The sequence below is a fragment of the Scardinius erythrophthalmus genome (genome assembly GCF_964197995.2).
Source record: "Scardinius erythrophthalmus genome assembly, chromosome: 25".
Classification (NCBI taxonomy): Eukaryota; Metazoa; Chordata; class Actinopteri; order Cypriniformes; family Leuciscidae; genus Scardinius; species Scardinius erythrophthalmus.
Window position 1 is genome coordinate 20,686,261 of NC_138245.1, and position 13,066 is coordinate 20,699,326.

The 13,066-nt window shown below is 37.3% G+C and overlaps 1 protein-coding gene across 4 annotated transcripts in view; it reads right to left on the reverse strand.

The window, feature by feature from the left end:
- Positions 1-735: 735 nt before the first annotated feature.
- plekhg5a (pleckstrin homology domain containing, family G (with RhoGef domain) member 5a) overlaps positions 736-13,066 on the reverse strand; it is a gene marked incomplete at its 3' end in the record, with an annotated part of 42,894 nt that continues 30,563 nt past the window's right edge. For 3 of the 4 annotated variants that reach the window (XM_081357382.1, XM_081357380.1, XM_081357383.1), the window contains 12 exons: positions 9,796-9,963; positions 8,723-8,884; positions 8,062-8,157; positions 7,620-7,820; positions 7,393-7,503; positions 6,988-7,137; positions 6,262-6,399; positions 5,998-6,117; positions 5,611-5,859; positions 5,373-5,503; positions 3,447-4,445; positions 736-1,773 (listed from right to left, as the gene is read on the reverse strand). In XM_081357382.1, coding sequence (XP_081213508.1) covers positions 1,764-1,773; positions 3,447-4,445; positions 5,373-5,503; positions 5,611-5,859; positions 5,998-6,117; positions 6,262-6,399; positions 6,988-7,137; positions 7,393-7,503; positions 7,620-7,820; positions 8,062-8,157; positions 8,723-8,884; positions 9,796-9,963 — 2,535 coding nt within the window. Of the gene's footprint in view, positions 1,774-3,442; positions 4,446-5,372; positions 5,504-5,610; positions 5,860-5,997; positions 6,118-6,261; positions 6,400-6,987; positions 7,138-7,392; positions 7,504-7,619; positions 7,821-8,061; positions 8,158-8,722; positions 8,885-9,795; positions 9,964-13,066 lie in introns of those variants that run through there. The other variant, XM_081357381.1, reaches the window with a different exon arrangement.

The following is a 13,066-nucleotide window of genomic DNA, read 5'->3' on the forward strand; positions in this document are numbered from 1 at the left end:
GATACACTAGCTAGCCTATGGCAGAGACGTATAGCCTACCACCTGGTAAAAATTATATGATGGTGCCTCAGTCGCTGTTTCTTCAAGGTGTTGTTGGTGTGTTCACAGGCTTTGCTCGCAGCATGGTATGGGACACATTGCAGACTCAGCTCCCACAACTAGCAATAAAACTATAGGGAATAAACAATCAAGACAGCCTCATTCTCCCAAGAACCCAAATACGTCATGCTCTTAAAACGAACAAGAAGTTATCATTTCACCAAACATTTACGGAAAACCGAGTTCAGTGCTAAATTATAAATATGTAATATTGTGATAACTGATAAACTGCATGTATAGCACATTTGTTTCTGAATAGTAAGAATACTAAGTGCCTTAGTTGATTTAATCTTTTGGCCTGCTTATATTTTGGGTTTACATAAAAATGAAGAAGATGATGGAAAAATGAGTTAAGTTGCATGACCACATATTTTTCCATCAGCTGTACAAACAACAAATAAAGTCAAAGATTTAATATATAAAAAAAGTAGATCTTTGCTGCCACCTTCTGGATTAAGTAAACTTTGCAATTATTGGATCCCGTTCTGCAAAACCATGCTGCTAGCAAAGATTACAGAAAAGAAAACCTGCACATAACTAAAGCTATTAAAATCATGATAAAGTTGAGACACAGATGTGCTGTAAGGACATAAACATAGGATTACTCGGTGCAGTCACTATGAGACACTTGTTGTTGTGAGTTGTGACGTCCATTTATGGAATATCTTCCCATTAACAATACATTAAATCATCCATTCAGTTTTGCAAATAAGCAAAATAGACACATTTTGCTAGTGGATTTGTCATTTGAAGTATTTTAATTAGAAGTTTGTGGGGTTTTTTTCTTTCTTTTGAGAGCATTGTGCAAATTGGTAACCTGTAAATATTGAAGATACATACATATGTAAACTGATCAAATCCAAGACATGGATTCAGCCCTTATTATGATGTCAAAAGACAAATTAGAGACAGTGCCAAAAAGGGACATAACAATCAAAAGGCATCAACAATAAGTATATTTTCTACAAAACAAAGCAGGTTCAATAAATACCATATTTACAGAACACTGGAAAAAAACAAATGCATGCAAGTTGATTTTTATTGTGGCGTTTGAAGCAAAAGTAGTCCACAGTTGTTCTTTTATTTCATTTTTTTTTTTTTCACAAGTGTGATTCAGTAAATTACTACAACCTAAAATAGTCAATCTATTTTAGGTGTTTCAGGAGCTATTTCATCTAGCAAAAAGCCCTTAGGACTCAGAGGTTAAATGATTTTTCTGTCCATCAAACAATTCATTCTAGGATTAAGAGTGCTTTATATTCATACTTTTTTGTGTGTGATAACATACCTCCACAGGGCAGTAATGCATGAAGTACACATTAGAAGTTAGAAAGAACATGATTTTTTTTTCTGTGCCTTTTACTCTGCAAAAGCCCTGACTGTTGCATCGTTAAATAAAAATTGATTAACTCAAGTCACTTTTATTCATTGTCAGACAGTCTTTGTATGTATGACCCTTCAACTTTATAGTTAATATTAAATTACTGAATTATGGTCATGGCTTTTAACTGAGAGTTCCACAGCGTTCTCCCTGGACCTCTTCCTGTCACTGAGTTGTATGTCCCCATGGGTACACGTTTTCGTAGATGTAGTCTTGGACCAAAGAAATGGTTTAAGTCCCACCAATAGACCAGCTAATGGCATCAGCTTCATTTACTCAAACATTAAACTTCCCTAGAGGCAGAAAAAGCAGAATAGGGTTAATAAAAATAGCAAATTAATAATACATCTGCAATGTGATCTTCTCTATAAAGCGGCTGGTAACAATTCTAGCATTTCGTAACACCAAATCCTTCACTAAAACATCAAGGAACAATTAGAGACCCTCCATTAGGTAAAAATAGATACAATACATGGAAAAATCAGTATTCTAGATGCAGTCATTCTGTCTGAAGTTCAAATTCTCTAATAACTCTGGGTGGAGACTGAGATTATTAGATAAAACACACTAGGGACAAAAGCCCCTGGATGTTGAAATGCCAGTTTCCCACAGACGGCTAGACAATAGGGGTTTGGCTGTCCTGTGCCTGAGATCAGACTGAGATTACTGTGTCCTCGCCCAATTAAAAGCTATATCAGAAGAGCACATTGTCTTCTAATGAGTCCACAGTGACAGCTAATAATGTGCCACACATTAACAATGAAGAGGACATGTCTGGACAATGAGGGGCAACCCGCAGGAACAATCTGTCAGCAAGCTATTAGTGATTTTGGGGGGTACAATTGTTGAAATCTCTTGATAGCAACTTTATGGGAATGGCTAAATTGCCATGTGCAGTTGATGAAGAAAGACAAGGACTAAGCGGCTTGTTTTAATTGCAACTTGCTTGTGGATACACGACTGAAACTATAAACTTTTGCATTATATTTTAGGACCTTTTCATGACTTTCATGAGTTTTATTCTCAATACAGTAGTGAAAACAACAAATACTAACAAATAGTACTTTACAAATGCAAACTACTGTTCAAAAGTTGTTGTTTTTTCAGCAAGGATGCATTAAATTGATCAAAAGTGACAGTAAATACATTTACTGTAGAATGTTACAAAGATTTCTATTTAAAATATATGTTGTTCTTTTGAACTTTCTATTCATCAAAGAATCCCGGAAAATTTATAACGGTTTCCACAAAAAAAAAAAAAAAAAAAGTTATGCTGCACAACCTTTTCTACATTGATAAATAAGAATTTTCTTGAGCAGCAACTCAGCATATTAGAATGATTTCTTAAGGATCATGTGACACTGAAGACTGGACTAATGGTTGCTGAAAATTTAGCTTTGCCATCACAGGAATAAAATATATTTTTTTAAAAAAAGTTTAAAATAGTAATCAATAATTTTAAACTGTAATAATATTTCATAATATTATTGTTTTTACAGTATTTTGGATCAAATCATCACCAAACGTTTGAATGGTAGTGTACTTTAAAATGACAATATTTAAATGTATATTTTTCCATTACTGTAATGATAATTATTATTATTCATATTACAACAAGCTACTATGGAGCCCCTAAAGGAACATGGTGATGGAAAATAATATTCTTGCGAAGAAGCATTGAAATATATATTTTTCCACCATCATGTCCCTTTAGGGGCTCCATAAGCTACTGAAGACTGGGGGAGAATGATTCTGAAATAGTCACCAAAAAACTAAAACCTCAATTAGGCTTCATTATCTTTGTGTAAAATAAATATAAATATATAACAGGTATTATGAATTTCTGAACACGTATTTATGAAAAATATTTTTATATGCATTATAAATATACAAATATATTTGAACTCTTAATTGGAGTTAAGCATGACCTAAATGTGTGAAACATTAAGAGTGATTGTAGACTTACGATGCTGTCAGTGTTGAATTGAGCACCATGGTAGCACGTATCCTGTGTAACTGAGCCACAGTCAGTTTTTTATGCTGCTGATGTGGCTGCTGGGAAAGCACCAAATCACTCTTTTCCTCCAGACCACCAGAGGGGAGTGTCTCAATCTCTGTAATCTCACAGTCTGCCTGGCCATTGGGGCAGCTGAGGGTCCTTTGCACATGCCTGGCCTCTGCTCTCCTAAGAGTGCTCGTCAGTTTGCTCGACAATGCTTTTGGATCCTCGCGGAGGCCTTCCTCGTCCATCTGGAATAACTCAGAGCTTTGAGACGTCTGTTTGGCAAGATGTGTCAAGCTCTTGCTTACATTGTTCCTGCCAGAGGGGCGGAGAGGACCGGTGAGGCATTGAAGGAGGTCATCTTCGGAGCGTGACCTGAGGGTAAAGTGCTGCAAGTAGTCTGGGCGGGGCTGGACGGGCGAACGGCGCCGCAGCGTTTGGGAACGACAACCCATGACCTGAGACATCCCAGAAAAGTCATTCTTCTGCCTGAGCTCCTCATTGTTCGCATGGTCATGGTCTAAAACGTAGGACTCGTTTACAGTAATCTGGGAGCCATTCCAGGTTATTGAATCCTCCTCGTCACCATCTTCATCATCCTCAAATCCCTCTTCTTCCTCCCCAGGATCAGTCTCCTCTCCCTCGCTCTGGCAAACCGATCTCTTTAAATCAAGTTCTGTGATCAGGGACTGAGGTGAGAGAGTTCCATACGCACTGTCTATAGAAAGAGAGCGACTCTCTGCATCCAAGTCTGTTGTGACCAAATCACCCAGACCTTCCAGAGTTTTGCTGTCTAGAGTAGTAGAGTAGGAATCCCGCAGGCTTGAAGAATCAGACAGCAGGGGATTTTTTAACGATGCAGCCTGAACAGTCGACAAGGACCCGACCTCATCCGCTTCTTCCATGGCAGCCACGGAGAGGGTTTCTGTGGAGCCATCGGAGTGACTTGGTGAAGGAGAGAGGCTTTTGGAAAAGAAAATTGATATTTATCAGAGTGCTTGATGTACTTTGCTCTTTTACAAAATGTATTGTGCAATTTTTGCATTCCGTTGGATATGAACAGTGTTGGGGGTAACGCATTAAAAGTAACTCGGGTTCCGTAATCAGATTACTTTTCTCAAGTAACGCATTACTTTTACATTTACAGAGTTACTTTACTTTTTCAAATAAGTAACACAAGTTGCTTTGTTTTCCCATTTATTTACTGACAGATCTCATCTCCATGTTGAGAAAAATTAGTGTGCGCTGTCTAAACATGATGGTTATTGTAGATCTAGACTAAATGTGAGTATGCATTTTCTAATCTCACATGCACAATAAAAGATTCTGTATTCCTCTAAATGAATCAAATCAGTGAAATACAAAATCGCAAACCTCCAATAATTAAATATGTTAAATAAAACAAATATTTGTATGCATTTAATCTCACTTTATTGACTTTAAATGAAGGCTGCTGACCTTCGATGCTTCAGTTAAACCATAAGCAAAAATGACTTTAGATTTTTTTATTGGTGAAGGAAGTGTTAAATCTTCGTCTGCAATACAGAATGGCTGCACAGCTGAAAGGTTTGTTTGAGCTGCGCACTCTTCACTCTTCACAGGAGTGAATTTGCATTTCTTTCAGCCTTATTATTTAAATTTTGGTGTAAAAGGGCCTTTACATTTGCCCAAAAATAAAAACGCAAAAGTAACGCATTACTTTTCTTAAAAAGTAACTAAGTAACTTAGTTACTTTTTAAGGGAGTAACACAATATTGTAATGCATTACTTTTCAAAGTAACTTTCCCCAACACTGGATATGAACCCATGTTCTTGCCATTGCTAATGCCTACATGAATAATCTATATACAGTCTCAATACAGTATATAAGGAATCATTTATAAACAGTACCTCTTGTCTAAAGGGTCTCTGTGCTGTAGTGATGGAGAGCTGGAGGTGGACATGCTGCTTTCCGTCTCATCCTCATCTCTGTCATCTGTGTCATCTCTCTGGGCCTCGGAGCGAAGTCTCTGAAGCTGGTTCTGCATGGAAAAACTCTTCATATTAAAACTAGGAAACAAACCCAATGGTTTTAAGAAACCAACCATTAGTAAGCAAACGTTTGCAGTGTGTTATTTAATTCTAATACCTGTGCGTTGTGGATGGCCTCAATCCAGCTGCGGCCCTGAGTGCCACTGTTGGCCTGAAAGCAATAGGAGGCCACTGCACAGCGAAACTCATTGAGGTAGATAAGGAGGAAGCTTCCTGGGTCTTTCAGCTCTCGGCACACTACGTTATGGATGACGAGAGGCTGCCGGATCACCTTCACTTTCTCCACACGCTTCACCGGCTTAGTAATCAACAAGACGTCAGTGAACAGGAAACCGTACACATCCATCTGTCGGAAACAGGAGGTAATGGAGACCGGTGAGAAGCTTTTAGACAACTATTGGCTGTAAGTTAAAAATCTATTTCTTACTAAAGTGCACTCAGAAATGCTGACTCTGTTTTAAGAAATAAAAACAAGAAATCGTACCCTGCTCTCTTTCCCCTCCCTCATCTTCAGCGCTCCCTCTAAGAACAGTTGACGGGTTTCTTCAGGTGGGGCGCCCATCACTGGAGCGGTCAGGTCAAAGTTATTATATTCCCTGAGGATCTGAAGGATCAATGCATGATGGATGATTATAGAGACATCAAGCAGGTAATGGAGTTGCAACTTGTTTTTTTTTCAGTAAATGACAAAATACACCCAAGATACAAGATCTCATATAAACGACATACGAAAGCCTCAGTGTCTCACCCTCTCCACTTCCTCACTGGCCCCCTCGACGGACTCATACGCCTCTATACGTCCAGCGATGGCAGCCAGCTTCTGTTTTTCCTCCCTTTGTCTCATTTCTGAGTCCACACTGTTAATGAAGCATTCAACAGCAGCCACCTGACCAAAAAAATATTATTCAATATAGTATAATAATGAAAAAATAAATATATTTTTACCCTAAATACAGTGCAGTAGAGTTCAAAATGTTTATATATGTTTTAATGTTTTAATATTTTTATTAGCATAACAATTTGCTTGAGAAGTTGAATCAAAAATAGGTTTAAGAATATCTTGCCACAACCCTACAAAGGATAAGTGGTTTGGAGAATTGATTGAGGGATAGAAGTATATCTAAAATATTTATTCTGCAATAATGTAATATAATAATATAATTTAAACTGAGTTTAAACTCCTAGATTTTTTTTTCTCTATTCAAGAATTTAAATGTGGCCTTAGACTTTTGAACCCCACAGTATATTTATACTATACATATATTCTTTAAAAAAAATTGTGTTAACTTATTCTATCTATTTGTTTTCGCTATTTCATAATATTATAGTTAATTTCATTCAATTTGGCATTGATTGGCAATTCCAGTGGCATTAATACACTATTGTAAAAAAACATTCAAATCAATTATATGCTACTGAATAATGTGCACATGTGTTCTATTTAAAAAAAAAATTGAAAGATTTAATCTCTTACCATTCTGTTAATGGCCTCACGAGTTGGCGGGTCATCAGTCTTTTTCAGCACGCTCTTGAGTAGCAGTGGGTATTTAGTGAGTCTTTGATGAGGCTTCACCAACATGTCTGTCAGCTTCAGCCGGTTGCACTGTTTATGAGTTTCTGCCCACTACAGGATGGAAAAGTTTATTGAAAGTCTCATTTGGTGAACAATCATAAACATACAATCACAGCACAAGCAGACCATGAGGAAATCACTCAGTCATAATGAGGGTGCTGTTACAATACAGGTTATTATGCTAAAGAACTCTCATATATCTCTCTCATATACAATAAACCATCAGAGGTGCCTTTATATTTTCCGCCAGACTAAATCCCTCAAAGGTTAAAGAGCAACCGGATATGGATGATAATAATTACTCACAGTTACATATATTCTGAAGAGCTCATTGTCTTTCAGTAAAGAGCGCATGTACTCCATACAGCCCTCTTCTTCCATGCAGTAATGGATATAGGGCTTGAATCTGAAACCAAACTGCATACAAAAATGTAATCAGGTCAATGAAATTTACAGATCTTAAGTTTTTAAGTCTTAAAAAAATGGAAGTGAAAATACTAGTGTCTCCTGTGTGAGATATTGTGCACACTTACAGTACTGAAACCCTGATGGAGTTCAGTGGGGTTGAGCACGGTTCTGTTCTGTCTGGCTTTCTCTAGTGCTGGCAACATGACCTCAGCCCACAGGGATGTATGCAGCTGCACAATGTCCTGAATGTTACTGAAAAGACGCACAGGTTCGACTTCACTCAGTACACCACTCTCCTGAAGGTTCAGCAGGCCACATAGAAACAGCTGGTGAAAGAGGAAGAGAATGTGTGATTATATCGTGCTATAAAGTGTCAGATCTAAACGGTCACAAGTCACATAAAAGTACCATAAATGCTACAGTCAAAATAGCACTAAAAAATATTACTATTGTAAATTACTCATATGGACATGGTTGAAAACCATGAGACCTATTTCAATGGCATTATCACATATTTACACAGATTATACAAGGACGGTGCTAATGAATTTATCAGCAGGTTCTTACATCGGTAATGACGTGCAGTTTCTTGATGTAGTCTGACTCTGTCTGCAGCAGTTCCCATATGGCCTCTTGCTGATGGCATTGACGTCTGGTTAAAATCTACAAGACAAAAATTAAACATTTAAAAACAAAATGTATAAAATCCACCCAGTTACAAAAGATTTTTTTTAAATAAATGCTGTTCTTTTAAACTTTATATTCATCAAATAATCCAGAAAAAATGTCTCACAGCACAACTGTTTTCAACACTGATAATAAGAAATAGAGTGATAATGATAATGTGTAGTAAAAAAAAAAAAGGATTTCATTGTTGGGTCGTTGTTAGTATATTCTGCTTGTCTTGGGAGTGATCTGAAAAAAGAGTGTGGTGTAGACTTTGCTTAATAATTACAAAAAAATTCACTGTTTTGTTACTTTGGTTACTCTTACAAAACCGATCATGACAAGAGCAATAAAACATCCACCTCCATGACACTGCAAAGACCTAACACAAAAACATCAATGAAAAAAACTGAAGTTATAAAACCATAACTGATTATGGTCATTAATCTGACAGGTTTATCATTGCACATAAAGTCAGATAACGTTAATCCAGCATGTATTATGGGTTATAACATCCTAATTGATCTATATAAAAATTCTCAAAGCAATGCTCTGTGTTTACCTCAGGATTCTCCAAAAGTTGCTTCCAGCTTTCTTCTAGCTCCAGGTTGGGCTCCTCTTCCCATGAGTCTCTGTGGAACGAGAGCTGCGGTGGCATCTTGGGTAATCCGAACATAGTGTATGAGTATAGCTTACTTTGCAGCTGTTCCGCACGATCACACTCCTGAGAAGAGAAATTTAATTATTAAATAAAGCGGAAATAAAATAAAATAATGAATCATTAAAAGTCTATTAATGATTATTAACTATTTTGTTTAAATAAACCAAGAATAAAACAATTGTTTATGTGAATTTAGACATCACACCATTGTAATGTACAGTATGAAAATGGTTGAATAATGGACTAAATTCAAGTGAGCATTAGATAAAGCAAAAAATAGCATCATAAATTAAATATTCAATATTGACAGATAAATTACATTTTTAATATAATCTGATAATGATATGGTACTGATATACAGTATTGTGCATCCCAAGCATAACATCAGCTATTCAAAATAAGAACAATTGGAAAAGTATGTCTTTATTTTACCTCATATGTGTTATGTTTAATATTAGACACAAAATGATTACTCATATTATTTTAACACTATGGTGTATTGTTTGCAGCATGGAGTAAATCTCAAGACACATTTAATGATCTCACAAGCCATCGCCACCCCCAAGCAGGCATTGTTGTCCATACCGGACCAACGTCAAGCTATTATATGGGATTTTTACAAGAGTCACAGAGAGGAAGAGGTCCCGGCCTGAGCTTTGCCCCCAAGTTTACACTCCCTACGCAACCAACCTAAATCTCTAGGGCATGCAAACAAAAACACACCAAAGGTCCCTGCACGTGAGGAAAACCTGAGTGTGGACTTATAGGAAAGGTCTACTTGTACATTTTCCTGTTTTTGGTCCACTGTTAAGTGGAGCAATACTTTGACAAATTGATATCTCTTCCTTAGTGGTTAAACACTCGCTCAAGTGTGAAATGCAAAAAGCTTGCCAAGAATATGTAAGTGCTTGTTTTGCATATGAGAAAGTGCCTTGCGAATGTAAAACAACCCTTGGAAGCTCACAGATGCTGACCTTGGAACTGAAGAGGCCACTGAAACGGCTGGCAGCGCGGTTCCTCCAGCGGTCTGTACCCATTATAGATCCAGGGAGAGAACCGCTCAACTGGGATAAGGAGTCTTGATTGGGGACGCTGGCCTCACCCAGAAACTCCGGCATGTTCTTTCGCCGACGCGCTTGACCCTGTCACAGACAGAAAGTGAGAGAGAGATAGAAAAAGAGAGGCAATGAGAAAAAGTAAAGGTAAACACAGAACAATGTTTGAATTGAGGCGGGGGCTGGGGTGACCCTGGACCCCTCATAAGAGTTGAAGGACAAAAAAACACAAAAGAGAATATATATATAATATATATATATATATATATATATATATATATATATATATATATATATATATGAAGAGTTCAGATGCAAAAGCCTCTAAGTGCCATCTGAAATTTTCTTCTAGAATGATCATTTTTATCAAGTTTGTATATTTTAGTTCAGTAATTTCACTTAAATGGCAATGAAAATGATCTATGAATTGTCATTTAAGTCAGATGGCACTTAGAAGCTTTTGCATCTGAACTCTTCATATATATATATATATATATATATTGTTATTATTGATTCTATAATTAAAATATTAAAAAAGTATTATAATTTAAAAAACTATATTAAACTAACTTTAAAACTATATTTTTTGTTTGATTATTTACACACTTGAAGTACTTAATTTATCTCTGACACAAATTAACCTCTTATTGCTTTCTGAAAGAAAAAAGTAAAAAAACACTGACAGAAATGTTGCATATTAAACTATTTTATTCGTACTTTTAGAGCAGCAAACTTAGCATGGGCAAGCTGAATTGTCCAACAATGCAACAATAGTCACAGAGGAAATGCATCTGTCATACAAACTTTGACAAGAAGTCAAAGCAGCAAACTTTGTGAAGTCTTCGGGCTAAAGTATGGAAACACTCAACACAAAACACAATGCAACAATAGTCACAGAGGAAATGCATCTGTCATACAAACTTTGACAAGAAGTCAAAGCAGCAAACTTTGTGAAGTCTTCGGGCTAAAGTATGGAAACACTCAACACAAAACACTCAGGACATTTATACATAAACAACGACAGGTCTGTTCTCAGACCATCTCTGTACATTCAGGGACATCTTTCACCTGAAGATGGGTAAAAAAAACTTTGTTGACCTTAGGGAGCATATTCAGCTGTCAACAGGTGAAAAGGCCATGTGGGTTTTGCCAACATTCTCCGCACAGAAAGGTTGAAGCATTAGAGACTTGACTGACAAGAATTAGCGAACCCTTTGACCCGAGCGAGCGAGAGGAACCCTTCGGCAACAACAGGAAAAGAGGCAAGGCATGTCTCGGAAAACAGGGGAAAGGCTTTTCCCTGTTCACGACAATGGAGAGAAATGAAGAATGCATGAGTGTAGTGGGGAAAGCCACTCAATGTCCCTTGGGGCTCATTACTTGGACATTGTGTTCTGATGATGCCTTTCTTTTCAGTGGAAAATGCAATTACAATGGGTTAAAAACAAACCTTGCATTTTTCATCAGAGAAAGATCTTGAAGATCTTCAGGTCAATTCATTCGTCAATGTTCTGGGACAATGCCAATTTTTCTGAACAGGCAGAATGTTTTGTGCCAAAAGCCAATTTGTTGCTTACCCAAATCGATAAACAATTCTAGCTCAAGTCAATATGCTCTTAGCTTTTTGCTCTGATCAGATAAATTCACTCACCAGATTTCTGATTTCTGAACAGCACTGATCAATCAATGCTCCCCTACTTGCTGCATATGACAGACCATCCTGGTTGCAGAAAACTAATTAAAGTCATCCTTCAAATATGACAAGCTAATTGTCTTGGTCTATGCCCATCCGAAGAACCTGTTTGACTCATTTGTTTGGCTAGTTTCTCTCTGAGGAACACAAAGTCAACATTGCACCCAGCCAGCATTTGAAGATGTTATATTTCCAAGAGTTATCAGAGAAAAAGTCGATTTTGGCTTATTCACTGATAAAATCCCTTTTAAAACAAGCCAATATGCTTGATGAACCCATAACATTTCTTATATTTATAAAGAGATGGAGAATTCAGTAATGCAAGCGCTGCGGCTGCAGGCAAAATTGTTCCCCCCATTAATTCCCAGACAGGCAGTCGCTGACCATTCATATTTGATTACAAAAAGGTTGAACCATGCAGATAAAGCCTAAGTGTCAAACACAGAAGACAAGCGATAATAAGCTCACCGTAGATGTCAGAGGCATTTCCAAGGCAGTCCACAGCATTGCACGGCATCAAAAGAGAGCCAGGCCCATGCTGCGCCCAGATTCAATCTCCTACAACCTGCTTCCCTCCTGCACCCTCACAAAAGCTACATTGATGTCAAAGGACTAATGCATTTAAATCCACTTCTACAGGCTCGTCGGCTTGCGCGTATACGTGCGTGCGAGTGAACCTGAAGGAGGCTGAGAGGACTGAACGGTAGAACGCTGCATTGCTGAGGAGGGCTGGCCGGGTGTCATAGTAACTGCAGAATCCTGCCCTCCTATTGTGTGAACAGGAAGAGAGGGGAAAGGAGCAGGGGAGGAGGAGCTCCTTCTGCTACCTCAGCTACCTCAAACAACTGATCCTAGCAGCGGCTCGCTTTAAAATCAACAGCGACATGAGCTGACTGCAAAACAACGTTTATTGCACATCTGCTGTGAATGCAAGCGGTGAAAGGGATTTTCAATGCTGGGCAACGTACGAGTCAAGTCATTTAGTCATTTTTACGTTGTTTCAAAGTAGTTTTACAGAAAATGGTGATATTAATGTTTATAATATCTTAATATCTTCACACCTTATAGTCACATTTAGTAGATTAGAGCTATTTTCTATATAGTATATATCACCCTACTCGTATGTATACGGATAAAGTTGGACAATCTTACATATCCAAAGAGCTAGGTGATAATATAGTTACATTTTGCAATGAAATAAAGTAAATCAGGCAGTTTCTATTGCTTTACATTAATGTACTATGTATGCAAGTAAAGTAGGATGTACTAAATATCCCAATTTTATAGATAGTTTACATTTTTTGACAATATCTAGCAGTTGAAATTTGCTATATAGTACATGACGATTAATGTGCTGGTTTAAATGTGCAAAAATAATTAAATATATTTTCCTAATCAGTTTGGTAAGACAAACTGGCCATGGGTTGAGCCAGTGTTGCTATTGGGATGCTCAAACAGTGTCACGGTGACACTACAAATGGCTTTCTTATTGTTGTT